The 25,120-nt window shown below is 39.7% G+C and overlaps 1 protein-coding gene across 1 annotated transcript in view; it reads left to right on the top strand.

Annotated features, from left to right (window-relative positions):
- FAM117B (family with sequence similarity 117 member B) overlaps positions 1–24,115 on the top strand; it is a 96,922-nt gene extending 72,807 nt beyond the window's left edge. The window contains exons 5-8 of the mRNA XM_032638023.1: positions 1,549–1,692; positions 3,283–3,508; positions 6,120–6,240; positions 20,168–24,115. Coding sequence (XP_032493914.1) covers positions 1,549–1,692; positions 3,283–3,508; positions 6,120–6,240; positions 20,168–20,486 — 810 coding nt within the window. The 3' untranslated portion in view covers positions 20,487–24,115. The remainder of the gene's footprint in view (positions 1–1,548; positions 1,693–3,282; positions 3,509–6,119; positions 6,241–20,167) is intronic.
- The last annotated feature ends 1,005 nt before the right edge of the window (positions 24,116–25,120 follow it).

Raw genomic sequence — 25,120 nt, 5'->3', positions numbered from 1 at the left:
TAAATTTTCTCTATAAAACACTATAGAATATCTAAACTTAAGATTTGTCATATTCCTTCCTTTGATAGTGGATATTGAGACTAGAAGATGGGACAGAAAGAAGAGAGATGGAAGTGAAAAGGAAATAAGTAATATGAGAAGCTTGAGGGTATAGGAAGAAGACTGGGGAACAGAAGGATTGAAAAGCGGGAAAGTTAGAAGATTCCATATGTAGAAGAAAATAAATGGTAATTGAAAAAATTTATGGAAAGAGAAGAATAAAATAGGGAAAACACAAATACATAATAGGGAAAACACAAAATAAAAATTGTAGCTGTTGTTTACTGAGGATCCATCCGTTCTGGGCCAGGCACTGCACCCCTGTCCTCTCGTTTCATTCTCAGAACCACTCTCTGAGGTGGAGTGCCGTGTTCTCACATTACATGTGAGGAAGGTGAGACTTGGGGCCCAACATAACTAAGCAATGAAGAAGTGCTGCCTCAGCACTCCAGATTGAAGCTTTCCCTTTGATTTCCCTTTGACTTTTTTTTCTAACAAATGTCTTGCTTTGGTTTCCCAGGATTTTTGTGTTGTGCTTTTTTTCTCTCTCTCTCTTTTTTTTAATTACAAAGGTGTGCAGGAATAAAAAAGGAGAAATACAGGTTTAACAGTAAGTTCTGTGTCAGACAACAAGGTTATCAAATGAAACTAGTGGTAACTGATTAGAGGCCCTGTTACTACCTTTGTTTCCTTGCTTCCACTTTTCTCTGAGAGGGAGGTTTTCCAAAGAAACCTCCCTAAATGAAGGATGGATTAATCACATTTCTTTACCAGACAGCAGGACAATACAAGATGATCTTCTGGCACACTGTTGCTATGAACTTTGGCAGATACCTCGCAATTCTTGTTTCATATTTTATTTTGAGTATTTGTCAGGAAACCAAGTGACATCCTGTAATATAATCAGATATTTCTTTTCAAAAGTAATACTGTGCCAGTGGGAAATTTTTTTTAAAAAAATTAGAGATAGGCTTTGGAGCAAAACATATTAATATCATTACAATGACAGTACAAATAAATTTCACAGGGAAGTTATTCTGTAATCTTGCTACTGTGTATGGACTTTGGAAGTGATTTTATTTTTCCACCAAAATATTTTTTCTTTTTTTTTTTGATAAATTACTGTTTGTTGTTTATTTCCTGGAATATATATAATTATGGCACTAGAGGACTTTAAAGTTATGTTCTGAAACCTGAACTCTGTTATAAAGGAATATCTGAGGTTAACATTCTTTTAGTATTTTCCTTTATCTCTATACCCTTTATAGTCCCTCATAGATGTGAATAAACTTCTGAAATTCTCCCTTGATTGTCTGGGGTTTTGGCTTTAAATTATATTTCATGTATACCAAGGAGCAGGTTTGGGTTTTCACAGTTTTTGTGAGGCCTATAAATTTTATTTTGATTTATTTTAGAGTTAACCATGTCAAATGGAAGTATGCTTCCATCTAGAGAACTTAAAGGTAGTATTAAGTGTATCTTCTCCCGCCTCCACCACTTTTTCTTAAGGCGCCTGTTCCAAAGAGTGCACTTATTCCAGTAATTCCCATCACCAAATCAACAGGCTCCCGGTTCCGGAATAGTGTGGAAGGATTGAATCAGGAGATTGAAATAATAATTAAAGAGACTGGGGAAAAGGAAGAACAACTTATAGTAAGTACTCTTGTATCTTAAAATCATTCATACATTAACTTTTCTAATTATTAAGAAAATTCACAGTTTTTGTTTCTGTATTTACATGGGTTTCTTCCTTGTTGAGAATGAAAATTTTCTCTTTTGAAAAACTTTGACCTTTGGAAGTGAATGAAAAGTTCTCATTTCTTTGCATCTCATAGAAGCAACTGATGTGACTTAAATTTGGATCCTTGAACAGAAACTATTTTTTGTTTTTCTGTATTTAAAAACCCCTAGACAGGTGATATGCTTCTTATTGGCTATAACTCTATTTAACAGAAGTTTAGCTTATGAGTTTGTTGGGGAGGGAGGGATATGACATGGAATACTTTCTAAAGTATGAATCTACCTCTTGCTTATGTTAGTCACTGTTTGGTTGACTGTATCATCGAAGCACAGTTCTGCTTACCTGTAATACACATAAGAATGTGTATTCTATTAACTATGACACGCACAAGAGTGGTTCATATATAAGACAGTGATAAAATTTCCTGTTTATATTTAAAACCATGTCACAGTATATTTAAGCTTTCATTCTTCAGTGAAAGAGAAATTGGGGAGTTTAAAGTAGTGTTTTATTGACGCCTAAGATTCTCTCCCTTAAGATTACAGGTTGGTTTAGCTTAGAGAAAACGCAACTGCCTACACCCTCTCCTCCTTCCCTCCTCCACTGAATGACGGGGAAACTTTCTTTGATGTAATAAAGGTAAATGTACCAAAGGTATACAGGGAGCTGGTTTCCCTGCTGAGTGAGTCACACAAGCTTCCCTCTGAGTGTTCTCCTTGATTTCCCTGTATAATTAGCACTGCTGTGATTAAGCTTTCTCTCACTTAGGAAGGTTTCTTTGAAAACCCTGTTCTTGAAGGAAGTGGGCAGGGGTAGAAAGTAGCAGGGCCTGTCATCAACTATGACTAGTTCACACAGTGGATAACCTTTTCTTCTAACGTGGAACCTAGAGTTACACCTAGATTTCTCCTCTTTTATAATGGCCTGTTTTTTTATAATTTTAAAAATAATAGCACATGATAAGTAATTCAGTGCAGTTCATTCTTCAGCAAGCACTGACCACTCATGTGCCAGACCCTGAGAATACAGAGGCTCTGTCTGCCGCTCAGTGTCCAGCAGGGAACAGATGAGACAGGGGTATCCCCACAGAGCAACACAGAGGCTTCTTTCTCGCGAGGCCTGATGAGAGGGTTTCTGACTTTTGAGTCTTCTGGAACAACAGGGGAAGGATGACGTTAGATGCATTTCAAAATCAATGACAGGGACTTCCCTGGCGGTCTAGTGGTTAAGACTTTGTGCTTCTACTGCAGGGGGCGCAGGTTCAATCCCTGGTCGGGGAAGTAAGATCCCACGGGCCATGCGGCATGGCCAAAAAATTAAAAAAAAAAAATTCCAAAAAGTTCCAAAATCCAAAACTTGAATTTGCCACACACCAGCAACTATTTACATAGCATTTGCATTGTATTAGGGTAGATAAGAAACCTAGAGATGATTTAAAGTATACAGGAGGATGTGCATAGGTTATATGCAAAATCAATGACGAAAATACTTACGTTTTATAGCCACAAGATATTCCAGACGGCCATCGTGCACCTCCGCCCCTCGTGCAGAGAAGCAGCAGCACGCGCAGCATCGACACGCAGACCCCCGGCGGGGCAGAGCGGGGCAGCAACAGCAGTAGCCGCTCCCAGTCTGTGTCCCCCACGTCCTTCCTCACTATCTCCAACGAGGGGAGCGAGGAGAGCCCTTGTTCGGCTGATGACCTGCTTGTTGATCCCAGGGATAAAGGTACAGTGCAGGAGGAGTTTGCTACCAGATGATAAGTGAATACCACCTGTTGTATCATGCATTCTGTTCATTTCCTAGCAGAGCACACACACTTAGGGCTACTAAGATAATTACTTTGAGATGTGTTCAAAACATAGATTTAAAAAAATTGGAGTACAAAACAGTAGGTTTTACTGTGGTGCTCAGGTGATGGTCTAGTTGGGTAGGTTATGGGCTTTTGTTTGTACCTTTTTTTTTTTCCTTTTTTGCACTTACTAATACAAGTTCCTTATTAGTGAGAGACATTCTTTTTGGTATAAATGAGATAAACATTTGTCCTGATAAACATTTGTTCTCTATCACCTTAGTTGTCATGTTTTTACAATCTTACTACTTTTTAATTGAATGTGAAACCTTCAAGTTACAGTAGTGTGTTTTAGGATCTGTATTTGTGATATTTCTTTTCTTTTTTTTTTTTTTTGCGGTACACGGACCTCTCACTGTTGTGGCCTCTCCCGTTGTGGAGCACAGTCTCTGGACGCGCAGGCCCAGCGGCCATGGCTCACGGGCCCAGCCGCTCCGCGGCATGTGGGATCTTCCCAGACCGGGGCACAAACCCGTGTCCCCTGCATCGGCAGGTGGACTCTCAACCACTGCGCCACCAGGGAAGCCCTGTGATATTTCTAACAAGAATTAAGCTGATTTATATCAATGCAAGATGAGTATTCCAGGCAAGCCTGGAGTAAAAGGGGGTGGTGGTGGGCTAATTACAGTATTAAACCACTTGCCCGACTCAGAAAGTAATTGGAGACATAACACTTTGCATATTAGTTACTAATAATATTCTTACCTTTTAAAACAAATAGGGTCTTTCATCTCTCTGTATCAGGGCAGTGTTTTTTTAGCCTAATCATAGTTATTATTACATGAACTTGAGAGCAATAATAAGATATTTATTATTAAATACATTCTACAGCTCAGTTTAGTAGTCATTCATTTAGAACTTTCTACTTGCAATGTGTTGAATGTCCTGAAATGTTCCATGTCCAATGACAACTGTTCATTACTGCCAATCACCTAAAGTACTTAGACTGTAGCAAGTACAGAGGACATAAGATTTTCTGAAGAAGTCACTTCAGACAGTGGGCAGTTGTAAAATTTTATTATTTGGACCCTTTTTTGTCATCTTCTAGGTTAAATAAAACATGGCTGTTCCAGACCAACACCCCAGACCAATTAAATCACAACCCCTGGGGACAGGACGCAGGCACTAGGCGTTTTTGGTACCCCCAGGTGATTCACCTGCACAGAAGTTTGACACCCACTGAACTAAATCCTTTGATTGGGCCATGTGTTTCTTGTCAGGAGTCGCCATAATTACTTCTGATACTTATTGTGAAGATTATAAGGGATAGTGAGGGCTCCCCTGGTGGCGCAGTGGTTGAGAGTCCGCCTGCCGATGCAGGGGACACGGGTTTGTGTCCCGGTTCGGGAAGGTCCCACATGCCGCGGAGCGGCTGGGCCAGTGAGCCATGGCCGCTGAGCCTGCGTGTCCGGAGCCTGTGCTCCGCAACGGGAGAGGCCACAACAGTGAGAGGCCCGCGTACCGCAAAAAAAAAAAAAAAAAACGGGGATAGTGAATGCAGCCCCTGGTACTTAGCACTCAATCAGATGTACCCCTCTCCTCACAAACTAAACCATGGCTATTGTAATCTGTCCCTTGATTTCCTATACTTTCTACTTTTACTTCAATAACATATAGGAACTCCATAAGTTTTATGTCCTGCTGTATTTGACTTTAGGAGACTAGCGACTGGTTAGCTCCTCTGATTTCTTTTATGAGAAAGGGCTACAGTGCTATATTGCCAGCAAGGAATTGTAGTTTAGTTGGCACAGTCAGACTCTACATTTAGGACACTTAGGGAACATGTCTAGAATTTCAAGTTAATATAATAGAAACTGAGGACATCAGCACTGGACGGGAATACCAGAGTCAAGAAGTGTTCCCTTTGGTAGGGTTAATTTAGAAAGATTTCAAAAACTTTGAGCCAGACTTTGAAGGAGGTTTGGGAAAATGTATGGAGAAGGACCTCTTAGGTATAGAGAAGTTTGTAGGCAAAAGAAAGTCTTCGGCATATAGTGTGCATATGGATCTGACCACCTGCAGCAGAGACTGTGGCCAGAGGGACAGAGGAATCAAATAGAGCGATTCTGAGGGGCAGACCAAGAGTGAATGATACACAACCAGTGAAGAACCATTTCAATTACTTGTCCTGGGAAGAATGGAAGTGGCATTTGAGCCCAATATGCTGTGTACAGAATAGAAATATGGCAGTGTTCAGTGCTGAGGAGTAAGTGATGGTAGGTTAAATAATAACCTACCTAGGCTGTGGTGATGGTAAGTAGAAGAAAAATAAAAATCTCTTACTTGTTTATGCATTTATTTAACAAACATTATCTCCTCTTTACCAGCAATTGTGTTAGGTAGTGGGGTGATGTGGGTGAATGAAGCACTATTCCTTACCCTCAAGTTGTTCATGGTGTAGGGGGAGGCCAAGAACGATCCAATACAGTATGACTCCGCACGTATGTGCTAGTGTTTCTCAGTAATCCAGCATGTCGTTTCTTGCAGATAATGGGAACAACTCTCCTTTGCCCAAATATGCAACCTCACCAAAACCTAACAACAGTTACATGTTCAAAAGGGAACCTCCTGAGGGCTGTGAGAGGGTCAAAGTCTTTGAGGAATGCTCGTAAGTATCCCCCATCATCCCTCCCCCCCAAAAAACTTTTATTATGAGAATTTTCAAATAGGCTGAAGAACAGTACAGTGATCACCCATAGATCCACCACTAGATCCTATAGTTAACATTTTGCTTAGTTTTTGCTGAACTGTTTGAAAGTACGTTGCAGACATGACATTTAACCTCAAATGCAGTTTAATATTCATTTCCTAAAAGTAACCATGGTAAAAGTAACCACTCCTACATAACCACAATACCATTGTCATACCAAAGAAAATTACAGTTATGCTTAATATGAACTAATATCCGGTTGTTATTCACGTTTCCTCAGTTGTCCCCAACGTATCACCCATGGTTAGTTTTGAACCTGTAAACAATCAGCTCCACACATTGAATTTAGCATTGTATTTATTCAAGGTAAACCATGGATCTCAACGCAGGGTGGGTTTCCTTCTTTCAAGGATCAAATTCCCTCTAGTTTTTAACTACTTATAGTCTCCAGTTCTCTAAACAGTTAAAAAAAATATTTTCCTGCCAACGTGGGGAAGAGAATCCTATTACTTTGCAGAAACATGTTCCTGTGATGAAGATCACGGAAGAAGCAGAATTTTAAACGGTGTCTGGTACCCTTGGTATGCGATCTTCTGTGCTCATATATTTCTGTTGGCTAGTACTCTAGTCAGGTACTCATAGTTTTAGACTCAGAGTCTGCTCAGCAAGTATTGCAACTTTGTGTTTTCAGTAGCTATGGCCCCTTGCTTTGGAAGTGGTGGCTACAGGGTTGCAGGTATGTATGAAACTGAGCAAATTAGCTGATGAACATTATTTGAGGAGAGGATGATGGTACTTATATAAACCTCACCTTCCAGTCTCACTATCGCTGCAAGTCTGAAAGCCATCCTCTGGCTTTTTCTCACTATGAAACCAAAACTACAATGTGGAGATTGTCCAGCCTTGTCTGAATCACATAATGTATCTTTTTCTTCCATCATGAACATCTTAGAATCATTTTGAAATATGGCATCCTTTTGTTCCTCTCTGTTCCCCCTCTGTCAGTGCTTCCTTTAATCTAAATTCTGAGTAATTTTGCCACACAAAGAGCATTGTTTTTTAATCCCTTCACCTCCTCTACTAGGAGATCCCAGCTGTCAGTCTCCTATCTGCTTTTGTGACAGTAATTGAAAACTCCATTTTAGCAACTGCTTATTTTTTTCACCATGTAAGTCTAAAAACTTGACTGGTGCCAGAGAGTTTAAGCAGTATTTCTCCACGTGCATAGACTCCCTGCATCATAATCATCTGGGTTATTAGTTAAAACTCTAGATTCTGAGGTCCCATCCCAGGCCTAATGAGTAAAAATATGGATGTAGGTAGGACCTAGATTATGCATCTTTAACAAACCTCATAGGATTTTTATGCTTGACTTGAAAATGCTGGCTTAGACCTTTTCATGAGAGTTCTTAAGAAATGGAGTCATTCTTTTAAGTAAAAATCAATGGTTCACATGGAACCTTATGGAGTTGAAATCTTTGATTGACGTATTGGTAATTCAGATGTGCCTAAGTGCAGAGAAATGGCTGATGGACTTAAAAAGCAGTTTGAATTTCTGTGTAAATGACTTTGAGTGAATATTGGTTGTGTGGGTTGGTGTCCTGTGGTATCTGCCTTAGACTGTTACATTTGGAAAATTTCTCAATAACTGAACTATATACATACAACTATGTTATTTGTTTCTAAAGGGAAGGAAGAAAGGATGTGGTGTGTGTGTGGAGGGATAGATAGATCAAAGAAACATAAGGTAAACCCTGACATATAAAATGTTTTATGGCACATCCATCTGTTATTAGAAGGTAAACCTAGTCTTTTTTAAATGCACATAGTTTATTATAAATTTTACTGATATAAAGGATGTGTAGCACATGGAGATCTATTCATTTTTAAATATCTTAATTATATTCCAAAAAGAAATTAACAGCGGTAACCCAATAGTGGATTTCTTAGAGGTAATTTTAACCTATCAGTAAAACAAGTTACTCAAAGTCTAAAAAATTGGTTTCTTTTTGCCCCAGTTATGTCATAATTAGAGCAAAACTGGATGCACTAGCATTAAAGCAAAGGTAGATTATTGGTCCTAATTTTTTTTTTTTTTTTGCTGTACGCAGGCCTCTCACTGTTGTGGCCTCTCCCATTGCAGAGCGCAGGCTCAGCGGCCATGGCTTACGGGCCCAGCTGCTCCGCGGCATGTGGGATCTTCCCGGACCGGGGCACGAACTCGTGTCCCCTGCATCAGCAAGCAGATTCTCAACCACTGCGCCACCAGGGAAGCCCCTGGTCCTAATTTTTAAATTTTATCTTAATCATTCTTTAAAGTATACTTTTCTCTCCAAGTCTTAATTTTGGTTTAAAGATAATAACTCTGAACCAGGGGTTGGAGTCAGTGAGAGGTTGATCTCTGGTTTTTAGAAATGTATGTTTATTTACCTGAAAGAAAACAGGTAGTTGGATTTGGGCCCAGAAAGGGCAAGACCAGATTTTGCATTTCTTTTTTTTTTTTTTTTTTTTTTTTTTTTATACAGCACAGACCATAGCCATGCCAGTTGCACTTAGCAAGTCCTTTTTTTTTTTTATAGCTAATATGGCACCAGAGGCATAGTCTTTTATTTAATTTAATTTATTTTTGGCTGCGTTGGGTCTTAGTTGTAGCATGTGGGATCTTCATTGTGGCATGTGGGATCTTTCATTGTGGCACAAGGGCTTGTTTCTAGTTGTGGAGTGGGGGCTCCAGAGCACGCAGGCTCAGTAGTTTGAGGCACATGGGCTTAGTTGCCCCACGGCATGTGGGATCTTAGTTCCCTGATCAGGGATTGAACCCGCGTCCCCTGCATTGGAAGGCGGATTCTTTACCACTGGACCACCAGGGAAGTCCCAGCAAGTCCTTTTTAATGAAGTCACATATGCTGTTTCCTGATCCCAATTAATGAACTCCTTGACCTTAGTTACCTTAGATTCCTAGATATTTTGGCTTCTTTTCAGTGTAGAGATTTTTTTAAAAATATGACATAACCCCTTCTTTTCTTCCTTTCTTTCCATCCCTCCCATTTTAAGTAATTTGGAATCACCATTTCTTAGCTACTAATTTATTCCTGAATTTAAAAAGAAAATACATAAGCCTTTAAAAAAATACCAAAGAATTCCTCACATCAGTATGAAAATACCTATAATAATTATCCATCCTGACCATCTGTTTCTCAGAAAGTCAGCTAGCAAGCAGTTATGTTTATTTTGAGATACAATCCTTTCGGAATAACTTCTTAAGGAAAAAGTAAAATATTTAAACTAGTTCTGAGGGTTTCTGTGTACACGTGTGTGTATGTGTGTTTTGGTTTTTTGATATGTATGGTTCTTAAATTGAAGAAAACTTTGAAGTAGTATTAGTACCTGCAGTTTCTAGTAGCATAAGTATAATACTGGTCATACACCCCAGGGGTGGGTAACGAGTTTCTTGGGGAATCTGCTCCTCGAAGTTAAATGGAGTGAAAAATGATTCCTTTTGGTGGGTTGGGGTCATGACTGGAGGAGGGGTGGTGATGCTTCTTTTTTTTTCTTTTTTACTGTTAGGGTTCTGTTTCTTGATCTGGGTGCCAGTTAGACAAGTTGTTATTGTTTACGTTATTTTGTGTGAGATCTGTCATAAGTCTGTTTTTGTAAAAGCAGAAAGGAAGTTAAACTGATTTTAGATTCTGTCATTAAAAAATGTCCAAGTCAGAAGTTTGTATCTCAGAAATGTGTGGTTTCATCTTCAAGATCCATTAGCAGCCATGTGTCTTAAGTGATTTTTAAGACAGTTTTATCTTTTTAATAAGATAACCTCAAACAATAAATAAATTAGTTAAAAATCTAGGCCTCATTTGGAGGAGGGTATAAAAATTGATTAGCCCTTTTTTTCCTAATATAAGAATGAAGAATATAATTGAATATAATTGAAGAATATAATTCTTCAAAAGAAAATACAAGCATTATTTAATTATAGAAACATAATCTCGGACTTCCCTGGTGGCACAGTGGTTAAGAATCCCCCTGCCAGTGCAGGGGACACGGGTTCAAGCCCTGGTCCAGGAAGATCCCATGTGCCGCAGAGCAGCTAAGCCTGTGCGCCACAACTACTGAGCCAGCGCTCTAGAGCCCACGAGCCACAACTACTGAGCCCATGTGCCACAACTACTGAAGCCTGCGCGCCTAGAGCCTGTGCTCTGCAACAGAAGCCACCGCAGTGAGAAGCCCGTGCTCAGCAACAGACCCAACACAGCCAAAAATAAATAAATGAATAAATAAATTTATTTAAAAGAAAAAGAAACATGGGGCTTCCCTGGTGGAGCAGTGGTTGGGAGTCCGCCTGCTGATTCAGGGGACACGGGTTCGTGCCCTGGTCTGGGAAGCTCCCACATGCCGCGGAGGGGCTGGGCCTGTGAGCCATGGCCGCTGAGCCTGTGCATCCAGAGCCTGCGCTCCGCAATGGGAGAGGCCACAACAGTGAGAGGCCTGCGTACCGCAAAAAAAAAAAAACAAAACAAAAAACCAAGAAACATAATCTCAACTTCCTATCTTCCTTAAGGAATTGAAATCCATGCTGTCAGTAAAAACAGAGGAGTGTGTGCTCTTCTTATCATAATATATCCAAATACACGTGTGGCCCTAGATGTACTCAAGTATTAAGTTTCCATTGTATCCAAGAAAGAACAATACACAAGAAAAACAAATTTAAACAATGTAATTTTTTTCTTTTTAAATTATTATACTTGCCAAAGCTATCCATGGGTAGTATTCACTATTAATCAATAAAATATACCCACCCAAAGCAAAATATGCCCACCCAAAAACGTTGTACTTGGAACTTTTTTTTTTTTTTGCACCTACTCCCCAGGTCTGTTGTTTATTCATTCTTTCAAACCCAGTTCAGATGTTACTTCCTCTAGAAGCTACCTTCCTACCAAACTCCCTCTCTTTCTCTGTGCCACAGGTTATCCACTCCCTTTTTCTACCCCTAAACCTTTTACAAACCATTTTTATCACATCTGTCAGTCCCGCTAGCGGGAGTTCTCAAGCTTTTTTGTGCTATGGACACCTCTGGCAGTCCAGTAAAGCTTATGGATCCTTTGAAGTAATTCGTAGCTTCTCTGAATAATGTTTTAAAAACAAATTAACGATTAGAAAGGAGACTAATGATATTGAAATACAGTCTGTCTCCAGTACCTCCCTCTTCCCAAGAACTACATGTTTATCTCCTTGTAGTTCATTTTGTCTTTGGGTCTCCAGAATCTAGTACAGACTTGGCACATTTGGATTTTTTTTTTTTTTTTTCATTTCATTAGGAGAGATGAGAACAATACTTTGTCATATCGTATTACCTTTTCCCACCTGAATCTTGATTTATTTAGGTTCTTCCACTTGAATTTCTTTTTAATTTTGTGTCACTTCCATGTTACGTTAATTTTTTATATTTTCAGGGAATACCATTAACACTCGTATCCTTTTGCAACTCTTTGGGTTAATTTGCAGGAGCAACTAGGGACAGGGAAGGATTTGGCTTCAATAAAAACTTTCAGAACAGAGGACTGTCATTAGTTTTATTTTGATTTTACATTTATGTTACGTTATTCAGAAAACCATCATGGCTATTAACTTAGAGAATTGTTTCAAAGAGATTTTTTTTTTTTTTTTTTTTTTTTTTTTTAAACATCTTTATTGGGGTATAATTGCTTTACAATGGTGTGTTAGTTTCTGCTTTACAACAAAGTGAATCAGCTATACATATACATATGTTCCCATATGTCTTCCCTCTTGCGTCTCCCTCCCTCCCACTCTCCCCATCCCACCCTTCCAGGCTGTCACAAAGCACCGAGCTAATATCCCTGTGCCTTGCGGCTGCTTCCCCCCAGCTATCTACCTTACTACGTTTGTTAGTGTGTATATGTCCATGACTCTCTCTCGCCCTGTCAAAACTCACCCTTCCCCCTCCCCATATGCTTAAGTCCGTTCTCCAGTAGGTCTGCCTCTTTATTCCTATCTTACCCCTAGGTTCTTCATGACATTTTTTTCCCTTAAATTCCATATATATGTGTTAGCATACGGTATTTGTCTTTTTCTTTCTGACTTACTTCACTCTGTATGACAGATTCTAGGTCTATCCATCTCATTACAAATAGCTCAATTTCATTTCTTTTTAAGGCTGAGTAATATTCCATTGTGTATATGTGCCACATCTTCTTTATCCATTCATCCGATGATGGGCGCTTAGGTTGTTTCCATGTCCTGGCTATTGTAAATAGAGCTGCAATGAACATTTTGGTACATGACTCTCTTTGAATTTTGGTTTTCTCAGGGTATATGCCAAGTAGTGGGATTGCTGGGTCATATGGTAATTCTATTTGTAGTTTTTTAAGGAACCTCCATACTGTTCTCCACAGTGGCTGAACCAATTCACATTCCCACCAGCAGTGCAAGAGTGTCCCCTTTTCTCCACACCCTCTCCAGCATTTATTGTTTCTTGATTTTTTGATGATGGCCATTCTGACTGGTGTGAGATGATATCTCATTGTAGTTTTGATTTGCATTTCTCTAATGATTAATGATGTTGAGCATTCTTTCATGTGTTTGTTGGCATTCTGTATATCTTCTTTGGAGAAATGTCTATTTAGGTCTTCTGCCCATTTTTGGATGGGGTTGTTTGTTTTTTTGTTATTGAGCTGCATGAGCTGCTTGTAAATTTTGGAGATTAATCCTTTGTCAGTTGCTTCATTTGCAAATGTTTTCTCCCATTCTGAGGGTTGTCTTTTGGTCTTGGTTATGGTTTCCTTTGCTGTGCAAAAGCTTTGAAGTTTCATTAGGTCCCATTTGTTTATTTTTGTTTTTATTTCCATTACTCTAGGAGGTGGGTCAGAAAGGATCTTGCTGTGATTTATGTCATAGAGTGTTCTTCCTATGTTTTCTTCTAAGAGTTTGATAGTTTCTGGCCTTACATTTAGGTCTTTAATCCATTTTGAGCTTATTTTTGTGTATGGTGTTAGGGAGTGATCTAATCTCATACTTTTACATGTACCTGTCCAGTTTTCCCAGCACCATTTATTGAAGAGGCTGTCCTTTCTCCACTGTACATTCCTGCCTCCTTTATCAAAGATAAGGTGTCCATATGTGCGTGGGTTTATCTCTGGGCTTTCTATCCTGTTCCACTGATCTGTCTTTCTGTTTTTGTGCCAGTACCATACTGTCTTGATTACTGTTGCTTTGTAATATAGTCTGAAGTCAGGGAGCCTTATTCCTCCAGCTCCTTTTTTCGTTCTAAAGATTGCTTTGGCTATTCGGGGTCTTTTGTGTTTCCATACAAATTGCGAAATTTTTTGTTCTAGTTCTGTGAAAAATGCCAGTGGTAGTTTGCTAGGGATTGCATTGAATCTGTAGATTGCTTTGGGTAGTAGAGTCATTTTCACAATGTTGATTCTTCCCATCCAAGAACATGGTATATCTCTCCATCTATTTGTATCATCTTTAATTTCTTTCATCAGTGTCTTATAATTTTCTGCATACAGGTCTTTCGTATCCTTAGGTAGGTTTATTCCTAGATATTTTATTCTTTTTGTTGCAATGGTAAATGGGAGTGTTTTCTTGATTTCACTTTCAGATTTTTCATCATTAGTATATAGGAATGCCAGAGATTTCTGTGCATTAATTTTGTATCCTGCTACTTTACCAAATTCATTGATTAGCTCTAGTAGTTTTCTGGTAGCATCTTTAGGATTCTCTATGTATAGTATCATGTCATCTGCAAACAGTGACAGCTTTACTTCTTCTTTTCCGATTTGCATTCCTTTTATTTCCTTTTCTTCTCTGATTGCTGTGGCTAAAACTTCCAAAACTATGTTGAATAAGAGTGGTGAGAGTGGGCAACCTTGTCTTGTTCCTGATCTTAGTGGAAATGCTTTCAGTTTTTCACCATTGAGGATGATGTTTGCTGTGGGCTTGTCATATATGGCTTTTATTATGTTTAGGAAAGTTCCCTCTATGCCTACTTTCTGGAGGGTTTTTATCATAAATGGGTGTTGAATTTTGTCGAAAGCTTTCTCTGCATCTATTGAGATGATCATATGGTTTTTCTCCTTCAATTTGTTAATATAGTTTATCACATTGATAGATTTGCGTATATTGAAGAATCCTTGCATTCCTGGAATAAACCCCACTTGATCATGGTGTATGATCCTTTTAATGTGCTGTTGGATTCTGTTTGCTAGTATTTTGTTGAGGATTTTTGCATCTATGTTCATCAGTGATATTGGCCTGTAGTTTTCTTTCTTTGTGACATCCTTGTCTGGTTTTGGTATCAAGGTGATGGTGGCTTCGTAGAAGGAATTTGGGAGTGTTCCTCCCTCTGCTATATTTTGGAAGAGTTTGAGAAGGATAGGTGTTAGCTCTTCTCTAAACGTTTGATAGAATTCACCTGTGAAGCCATCTGGTCCTGGGCTTTTGTTTGTTGGAAGGTTTTTAATCACAGTTTCAATTTCAGTGCTTGTGATTGGTCTGTTCATATTTTCTATTTCTTCCTGATTCAGTCTTGGCAGGTTGTGCATTTCTAAGAATTTGTCCATTTCTTCCAGATTGTCCATTTTATTGGCATAGAGTTGCTTGTAGTAATCTCTCATGATTTTTTTTATTTCTGCAGTGTCAGTTGTTACTTCTCCTTTTTCATTTCTAATTCTATTGATTTGAGTCTTCTCCCTTTTTTTCTTGATGAGTCTGGCTAGTGGTTTATCTATTTTGTTTATCTTCTCAAAGAACCAGCTTTTAGTTTTATTGATCTTTGCTCTTGTTTCCTTCATTTCTTTTTCATTTATTTCTGATCTGATTTTTATGATTTCTTTCCTTCTGCTAGCTTTGGGGTTTTTTTGTTCTTCTTTCTCTAATTGCTTGAGGTGCAAGGTTAGGTTGTTTATTCGAGATGTTTCCTGCTTCTTAAGGTGGGCTTGTATTGCTATAAACTTCCCCCTTAGAACTGCTTTTGCTGCATCCCATAGGTTTTGGGTCGTTGTGTCTCCATTGTCATTTGTTTCTAGGTATTTTTTTATTTCCTCTTTGATTTCTTCAGTGATCACTTCATTATTAAGTAGTGTATTGTTTAGCCTCCATGTGTTTGTATTTTTTACAGATCTTTTCCTGTAATTGATATCTAGTCTCATGGCGTTGTGGTCGGAAAAGATACTTGATACAATTTCAGTTTTCTTAAATTTACCAAGGCTTGATTTGTGACCCAAGATATGATCTATCCTGGAGAATGTTCCATGAGCACTTGAGAAAAATGTGTATTCTGTTGTTTTTGGATGGAGTGTCCTATAAACATCAACTAAGTCCATCTTGTTTAATGTATCATTTAAAGCTTGTGTTTCCTTATTTATTTTCATTTTGGATGATCTCTCCATGGGTGAAAGTGGGGTGTTAAAGTCCCCTACTATGAATGTGTTACTGTTGATCTCCCCTTTTATGGTTGTTAGTATTTGCCTTATGTATTGAGGTGCTCCTATGTTGGGTGCATAAATATTTACAATTGTTATATCTTCTTCTTGGATCGATCCCTTGATCATTATGTAGTGTCCTTCTTTGTCCCTTTTAATAGTCCTTATTTTAAAGTCTATTTTGTCTGATATGAGAATTGCTACTCCAGCTTTCTTTTGGTTTCCATTTGCATGGAATATCTTTTTCCATCCCCTTACTTTCAGTCTGTATGTGTCTCTAGTTCTGAAGTGGGTCTCTTGTAGACAGCATATATAAGGGTCTTGTTTTTGTATCCATTCAGCCAATCTGTGTCTTTTGGTGGGAGCATTTAGTCCATTTACATTTAAGGTAATTATTGATATGTATGTTCCTATTTCCATTTTATATATTGTTTTGGGTTCGCTACTATAGGTCATTTCCTTCTCTTGTGTTTCGTGTCTAGAGAAGTTCCTTTAGCATTTGTTGTAAAGCTGGTTTGGTGGTGCTGAACTCTCTCAGCTTTTGCTTGTCTGTAAAGGTTTTAATTTCTCCATCGAATGTGAATGAGATCCTTGCTGGGTAGAGTAGTCTTGGTTTCAGGCTATTCTCCTTCATCACTTTCAGTATGTCCTGCCACTCCCTTCTGGCTTGTAGGGTTTCTGCTGAGAGATCAGCTGTTAACCTTATGGGGATTCCCTTGTGTGTTATTTGTTGTTTTTCCCTTGCTGCTTTTAATATGCTTTCTTTGTATTTAATTTTTGACAGTTTGATTAATATGTGTCTTGGCGTGTTTCTCCTTGTATTTATCCTGTATGGGACCCTCTGTGCTTCCTGGACTTGATTAACTATTTCCTTTCCCATATTAGGGAAGTTTTCAACTATAATCTCTTCAAATATTTTCTCAGTCCCTTTCTTTCTTTCTTCTTCTTCTGGAACCCCTATAATTCGAATGTTGGTGCGTTTCATGTTGTCCCAGAGGTCTCTGAGACTGTCCTCAGTTCTTTTCATTCTTTTTTCTTTATTCTGCTCTGCAGTAGTTATTTCCACTACTTTATCTTCCAGGTCACTTATCCGTTCTTCTGCCTCAGTTATTCTGCTATTGATCCTATCTAGAGTGATTTTAATTTCATTTATTGCATTGTTCATCGTTGCTTGTTTCATCTTTAGTTCTTGTAGGTCCTTGTTAACTGTTTCTTGCATTTTGTCCATTCTACTTCCAAGATTTCGGATCATCCTTACTATCATTATTCTGAATTCTTTTTCAGGTAGATTGCCTATTTCCTCTTCATTTGTTAGGTCTGGTGGGTTTTTATCTTGCTCCTTCATCTGCTGTGTGTTTTTCTGTCTTCTCATTTTGCTTATCTTACTGTGTTTGGGGTCTCCTTTTTGCAGGCTGCAGGTTCGTAGTTCCCGTTGTTTTTGATGTCTGTCTCCAGTGGCTAAGGTTGTTTCAGTGGGTTGTGTAGGCTTCCTGGTGGAGGGGACTAGTGCCTGTGTTGTGCTGGATGAGGCTGGATCTTGTCTCTCTAGTGGGCAGGTTCACGTCTGGTGGTGTGTTTTGGGGTGTCTGTGGCCTTATTATGATTTTAGGCAGCCTCTCTGCTAATGGGTGGGGTTGTGTTCCTGTTTTGCTAGTTGTTTGGCATAGGTTGTCCAGCACTGTGGCTTGCTGGTCGTTGAGTGAAGCTGGGTGCTGGTGTTAAGATGGAGGTCTCTGGGAGATTTCCGCTGTTTAATATTATGTGGAGCTGGGAGGTCTCTTGTTGACCAGTGACCTGAAGTTGGCTCTCCTACCTCAGAGGCAGAGCCCTGACTCCTGGCTGGAGCACCAAGAGCCTTTCATCCACACGGCTCAGAATAAAAGGGAGAAAAAGTAGAGAGAATTAGTAGAAGTATGAGGAAAGAAAGAAGGAAAGGAGGAAAGGAAGGAAGGAAGAAAGAAGCAAAGAAGGAAAGAAAGGAGGGAGGGAGGGAGGGAGGGAGGAAGGAAGGAAGGAAGGAGGGAAAGAAGGAAAAAAAGACAGAAAGAAAGATGATACAGTAAAAATAAAATAAAGTATAATATAGTTATTGAATTAAAAAATATTTAGAAAAAAAAAAAGGGACGGATAGAACCTTAGGACAAATGTTGGAAGCAAAGCTATACAGAGAAAATCTTACACAGAAGCATACACATACACCTTCACAAAAAGAGGTAAAGGGGGGAAAATCATAAATCCTGCTCCCTGAGACCATCTCCTCAATTTGGGGTGATTCGTTGTCTAAAGGAGGGAGGGAAGGAAGGAAAGAAAGAACGAAGGTAAAGTATAATAAAGTTATTACAATTAAACTTAATTATTAAGAAAAAGAATTTTTTAAAAAAAAGTCATGGACGGATAGAGCCCTAGGACAAATGGTGGAAGCTAGAGTATACAGACTAGATGTCACACAGGAGCATACACGTACACCTTCACAAAAAGAGAAAAAGGGAAAAAAATCATAGATTTCGCTCCTAAATTCCACCTCTTCAATTTGGGATCATTCCTTGTCTATTCAGGTATTCCACAGATGCAGGGTATATCAAGTTGATTGTGGAGCTTTAATCCGCTGCTTCTGTGGCTGCTGGGAGAGATTTCCCTTTCTCTTCTTTGTTTTCACAGCTCACAGGAGCTCAGCTTTGGATTTGGCCCTGCCTCTGCGTGTAGGTCGCTGGAGGGCGTCTGTTTTTTCGCTCAGACAGGACGGGGTTAAAGGAGCCGCTGATTCGGGGCCTCCGGCTCACTCAGGCCGGGGGTTGGGGGATGGGGGAAGGAGGGGCACTGCGTGCGGGGCCGGCCTGCGGCGGCAGAGGCAGCGTGACGTTGCGGCAGAGGCCGGCGTGACGTTGCACCAGCCTGAGGCCCGCCGTGCGCTGTCCCGGGGAAGTTGTCCCTGGATCCCGGGAACCTGGCAGTGGCGGGCTGCACAGGCTCCGCGGAAGAGGGGTGTGGAGAGTGACCTGTGCTCGCACACAGGCCCCTTGGTGGCGGCAGCAGCAGCCTTAGCGTCTCCCGCCCGTCTCTGGGGTCCGCGGTTTTAGCCGCGGCTCGCGCCCGTCTCTGGGGTTTGCGCTTTCAGCCGCGGCTCGCGCCCGTCTCGGGGGCTCGCGCCCTCAGCCGCGGCTCGCGCCCGTCTCTGGGGTTTGCGCTTTCAGCCGCGGCTCGCGCCCGTCTCGGGGGCTCGCGCCCTCAGCCGCGGCTCGCGCCCGTCTCTGGGGTTCGCGCTTTTAGCCGCGGCTCGCGCCCGTCTCTGGAGTTCCTTTAAGCAGCGCTCTTAGACCCCTCTCCTCGCGCACCAGGAGACAAAGAGGGAAGAAAAAGTCTCTTGCCTCTTCGGCCGGTGCAGGCTTTTCCCCGAACTCCCTCCCGGCTAGTCGTGGTGCACTAACCCCTTCAGGCTATGTTCAAGCCGCCAACCCCAGTCCTCTCCCTGAGCTCCGTCCAAAACCAAAACCTTAGCCTCAGCTCGCAGCCCTGCCCGCCCCGGCGGGTGAGCAGACAAGCCACTCGGGCTGGTGAGTGCCGGTCGGCACCGATCGTCTGTGCAGGAATCTCCCCGCTTTGCCCTCCGCACCCGTCGCTGTGCACTACTCCGCGGTCCCGAAACTCCCCCCTCTGCCTCCCGCAGTCTCCGCCCGCGGAGGGGCTTCCTAGTGTGTGGAAACTTTTCCTCCTTCACAGCTCCCTCCCACTGGTGCAGGTGCCGTCCTTATTCTTTTGTCTCTGTTTTTTCTTTTGCCCTACCCAGTTACGTGGGGAGTTTCTTGCCTTTTGGGAGGTCTGAGGTCTTCTGCCAGCCTTCAGTAGGAGTTCTGTAGGAGTTGTTCCACGTGTGGATGTATTTCTGGTGTATCCGTGGGGAGGAAGGCGATCTCCGCGTCTTACTCTTCCGCCATCTTCAAGGTCCCCCCCTCAAAGAGATTTTTAAGTGCACTTGGAGAACTCATGCCCACCGAAGTTTAGTCATGCAGTGGTGGAACTCAGTAAAAGATAGACAATGTACGTCATTAATTTCCTTGCCTTTTCCCTTCAAAATAGTGCAGACTTTGGAAAAATCATAGTGGAACATATTTTTGTCTTTAAACAGATAGAATATCTTTTGCTTTAGGAAATTCTTTATTCAAATTGGCTATCTTAGATCTTCACTTAGATGTCTGAGCATCCTAGGTGCCCAGGGCTCGCCAGGGAACTGAAAGCAGCAACAAAATCTGGTGTCCTTACAGCATTCTGAGATAAATAATTTGAATCATGTGTCCTTGGTCAATAGCATTTGAAGCTTTGGACATAGCTTGAGTTTTGTTTTCCTTTTTTGTGTCTGTAAGTTATTACTTTAAAAAAAAAAAAAAAAAGAACTTCTGATGTTCTGTGACTTAAAAGTATTGGGTTGTTTATTCTATGTCTAGGCCAAAACAACTTCACGAAATCCCGGCCTTTTACTGCCCTGACAAAAACAAGGTGAATTTCATTCCTAAAAGCGGCTCTGCTTTCTGCCTCGTCAGCATCCTTAAACCACTCCTCCCCACACCAGATCTTACCCTCAAGGGCTCTGGCCACAGTCTGACAGTCACCACTGGCATGACAACCACTCTTCTGCAGCCTATTGCTGTGGCCTCCCTGTCTACAAACACAGAGCAAGACCGAGTCTCTCGAGGAACGAGTACAGTCCCGCCACCAGCCTCTCTCCTCCCACCACCAGAACCCATTGAGGAAGCTGAAGGATAGGCCCCAGCGCTGTGAGGCCACTGTTCTGGTCAACTGAGAATCTCCTCGATCCCTTGGCAGCGATGGCATCGTGCGCTCCCAGTTGGCTGTGTCGTGCTCCAGCATTTCCACGCTGACGTGTCACAGCGCGGCTTCTGGAAGAAAGCAGCCCCTCTGATGGCTCTGCTCACTCCTGAAGGCCAGCCCTCAGTGCTTAGCCTGCTTTTTCTTAAAGCACCGGTTGAAAGAAGAAAAAGGTTTCATTCTTTCCTTCTGGAGGGCTGATATCACATTGTTTTTTGCTTTCAAATTAGACTTCTTTGAAAAAAACAAATAAAAAACTGATCCCTGCAAACATGATTCTTGAAGGGAGACGTGAATGATGCTGCAAGAACCATCTTTTGTATGAAAATGACGATTTTATAACACCAATGTTACGTTTTCTGAAGACATAGCAAACAGGATGTTCAGACGATTCTTTGGCCTCTGTTTCTTGCTTCCCTTTCTAGATGTGTGCTTTTCTCAGCTGTTTTCAGCTTTGGGACCAAAGGGATTGTTGACATTTTCCTAGCAATCTTAATCTCATGACTGTGTTCTTCTCCCAAACAAGAATTGATAGGTAAATGCATTGAACAAGTATATATAAAAGAGATAAAAAAGCAATATTAGTACATTATGTGATTTATGTTTTTTGATGTCAGATGTTTGTGCTTTGGGTGAAATACTTGTAAAACTGCTCTTTTCCTCACTACTCCTGTACACATTTCACCATGTGGTCAGAAAAATTATAATCTGGAGACAAGTGCTTTCATATGTTCTCACCCATCATTGGAACTTGGTTTAAAAGTCAGTGAGCCAAAAGGAAACTAACTACCCAGTGTCGACTGCTAGCTAGGAGTAAGGAGCCCCTTGGGTTTTCTGCTCAATATTTATCACATGATCTCCTTTCTTTCCCACAGGTGTCGTTCTACCTTTAACCGTCACTGTATCATAGCCCCACGAGATCCTAAAATGGCTGTGCATGGATTTCCTCCTTTGCTTTTGTGATGTTGTTGTCTTGTGGATTTGGTCAGGGTTAGTAGTTTGCCAGGAGTGTAATCCGTTGAATAGCAATCCTTAGTCACAGTCTTGCGACTGACGTTTCCTTTATGGTGGTTGGCACTGAGATATGTTGCCTATAGGTTTTGCTAGTTTTCCCTCCAGCATTCCACACGGTGGGGAAAACAGGCAAGGAGAGCTTTGGAGCATAAAGAACAGGAACCTTTGAAGAATCCACATGGTTTTGGATTTAGGCTCATCCTAATACAATCACTGCCAGTATTACATGACAGCAGTATTTCATGTCTGGGTATGTGGTAGTGAAATTGAGGAGCAGCTCTTTTTAAAAAGTTATAGTAAACTGTTGATAGAAAGCATCCTTCTAAGATCTTCACAAACTACCTTATGATGCAATAATTTAATGTTCCTATACATATTATAGGGAGAAAACAAATACTTGTAAAAGGGATATAGTTTAGAAGGTTAATATGTCAGTATGTCCAGATATATCCCATCAAAGAACAGCTAGTGGTAGCAATAAATCTTCTGAAAGGACTTCTTATACTCATGTACCTTTAAAACATCGAAGTAATTAAAAATTTTGCCCTGTTAAGTTGAAAACAGAGATGTATTTAGGCAAATTAGATAAACTCAAACATTTGAATAAGTCTGTCAGGTTTCAGTTGGTGGCATCGATGAATTTTGGTACCCTTTCTGTCCAAAACTAATTTTCCTGAAATTAGTACATTGTGGCTTCTAAATCAGGAAAAGCTAAGTTATTCAAAGTCTAAATGTTCTGGTCACTAGGTTCTTTGAGAACCTACTGATTCTTTGCCTCTATTTACCATTTCACCACTGAGAACTGCTCTGTCAGAAGTACAAAAGAAAGGTAAAGCTGACATCGGGTGAGTTGGTATCGATGGCAGGAAGTTAAAAAATAAGGTTTCAAAAAAATCCAAAATCAGTTTTTGGATTACCTGAATTCTGTTAAATCTGTGTTCTTTTCCTTGCCTTACATTTACTTCCCTCTCCATCTGTACATGTCACAAGGGTGTTTCACAAGTAGAATGCCACTTTGTAAACAGTTTTTCTTCTTACTCTGTTGTGCATGTTTATCTAACTCACATCTTTCTGTAGAGTTTCATATATCCTTAAACTAATTTACAATCAGAATGGGAGAACAAGTTTAAGATAGTATTATTTACGGTCTTAGAGGTGGAACTTTTAATGTTTGGTTGTAAGGAGAATGTGAATTTGCAGGTAAATGAATTATATGGCAACTAAACATAGTCCTCATGTTTGGGAGAAATAGAGCCTGAGATTTGAGGAGGGGGGGAAGGTACAAGGTATAAAAAACTCTTAACTGCCAGTGCCAAAGGGCTAATTTTTAAGTATCTGAGCTTTATGCAGTCTTGCAAAAATATTGGTCACAGTCTACTCGGCTTTTATGTAACCTTGGTTCACAGGTGGTTGACTTTTTTAAAAAAATGGGTCTACTCTCAATAGAATGCATAATATTGTTTTCTAAAATTACATTCCATAACTATCTTGTTATTCTGTAGAAAACTGTACAGAAGGTAAATAAATTAGAATAGCTTCAATGGGAATATAATTTAAATTTTTAAAAACGAAATAAATTTACTTCCATTGCGGTAAAAGAAAGAAATAGGTGGCTTGTATATTTCAGCAAAAGAAAGCTATTCTCTGGTTATAAACTTTGTCAGTGTTATTTTTACCCTTAAACGGTTTTTTCATTGCGGTGATAACATGAATTTACGGTTTCTGATCATTACCAAGTCTATATTACTTGTCATGGCTTTTGTGAGCAGTTATGTTTTAAAAATACCTGTTTTGCTTCTTTGATTAATATGGTGAGCATGGATGCCAAAATTATTTTTTAACTAGAGTCTTCATATTGTTTTAAATATTTCTTATATTTGTGACAAGCCAAATCAGAGTTTTAGAAGGTGCTATTGTTAACTGTGGAATAACTGGCAACAAGGAAGCCTTTTTTTTTTTCTTTCTTTCTTTCTTTTTAATGGTTGGCTTTTACTGGAAGAAGGTATTTAAAAAATAGCAGAATTTATAGCTTTCTGTATGTCCAAGATTAAGAGTGGGTTGTCAGAGTTTTCTTTTGTTAAAGGAAATAAGAGAAAAATTGCCACTACTGAATTTACTATTCTAAAGATTCATTCCTTAATGCTTAGAATTTCAGTGTCTCAAGACCAGACCAGTGGACGTGCTGAATTTGCATTAAGAAAGCTAAAACACTTAACTTCGCACTTTAAGGTTTATGTTTTACTCTGCCTACATTAATGATAAGCAGAGCAGCCCTGAACAATATTTTGTCTATACAATCCTGTTGAAGAATATAATTTATGTTTTTTAAAAGTCTTTATTTTTCATCTCTGTTGAAGCTGTGTAAATCTTTTTAAAATGCAATTTTTAAAGTTTCGTTTTTCTAACAAAATTCTCCCAAAAAACAGCATTTCCAATGGTGATAAATATTGTTACTGTGTACTTATGTATTCCCTATACCTGAACACTTGTTGCTGCCTCACAAGAAAATAGAAGTTTTATGTTAAAAATAAAGTCTGTTCTTCTTGAATCTTTTTCTGTGTACTTTTATGAATATTGCCTCAAATTCAAATTTCTTTCTTTTCAGACATTTCTAGCTTGAAATAACTTTAGTATGTTCTTTTTCACAGATAGAAAAATGAATTTGTGTTTGTGTTAGGTAGCAGGATATAAAATATTGTCAGTTGTTACTTCCTTGCTACCTCCTTAACTTGCTCTTGAACTGAAAGCACCTGATCTTTGTGTTAAGTGCTAAGCAAATGTTAAAATATAAGCAAGCATACTGAAAGACGTACCTGTTTATATGTAATTCAGTACTTTACAGGTTGTTAGAGATTTAGCTGGGGACAGTCACTTAATTTCATTCTAAAGTACAGATAGAGGAGTTTTTTTCCCGTTTGTTTTGGTAATTCATTCTTTCTGCATCCTTTGTGTCGGTGGTTTATAAATGCAAGACAGTTGTTTAGGCTGAAGGGTTTAATCTGTGTGAAGGCTGCATGCAGTATAGTCATTTAGAAAGCAGGGTCATCTTTTAAGTGAAATAAAAGTGTCACCATAGCTGCCTGTCATAAAAAGTGGTCACCAAATTACTTTGCAAGAAATTCTAAAAATTATTTCTGGGGGTAAATGTTAACCAGAATTTGGAGATTATATCTATAACATTATAATTAAACACAGCAGCAAATGTGAAGAGAATCTCTCAAATTGGCGTAACATTTTCTCCCATTCTTTTTACTCTCAGTCTTTTCCTTCCACCTTTAAAGAGGTTGAGAGGAGCAAATTTAGATCTCAAGCTGGGTGTTCCCATCTTCCCCCATTTATTTATTAATTTTTTTGCTTTGGTTCATTAGTATTAAATATACGCCCTCCCCCCAAAAGTTTTTAGGTCTATAATGATCCTTTCCTTAAAAGATCATTATAGACTTTTCAGTTGCTTTCCTTAAAAGCAACTGAAAGTTGCTTTTCAGTGGTTGGATGTGAAATAGTATCCTCTTCCTAGGAGTTCCCTGCCAATGTATATCAATATCATTTTTTTCCCT

The sequence above is a fragment of the Phocoena sinus genome, chromosome 7 (genome assembly GCF_008692025.1).
Source record: "Phocoena sinus isolate mPhoSin1 chromosome 7, mPhoSin1.pri, whole genome shotgun sequence".
In the NCBI taxonomy this organism is placed as follows: domain Eukaryota; kingdom Metazoa; phylum Chordata; class Mammalia; order Artiodactyla; family Phocoenidae; genus Phocoena; species Phocoena sinus.
The sequence above is the reverse complement of the archived record's forward strand: the minus strand, read 5'-3'. Positions and strand labels throughout refer to the sequence as shown.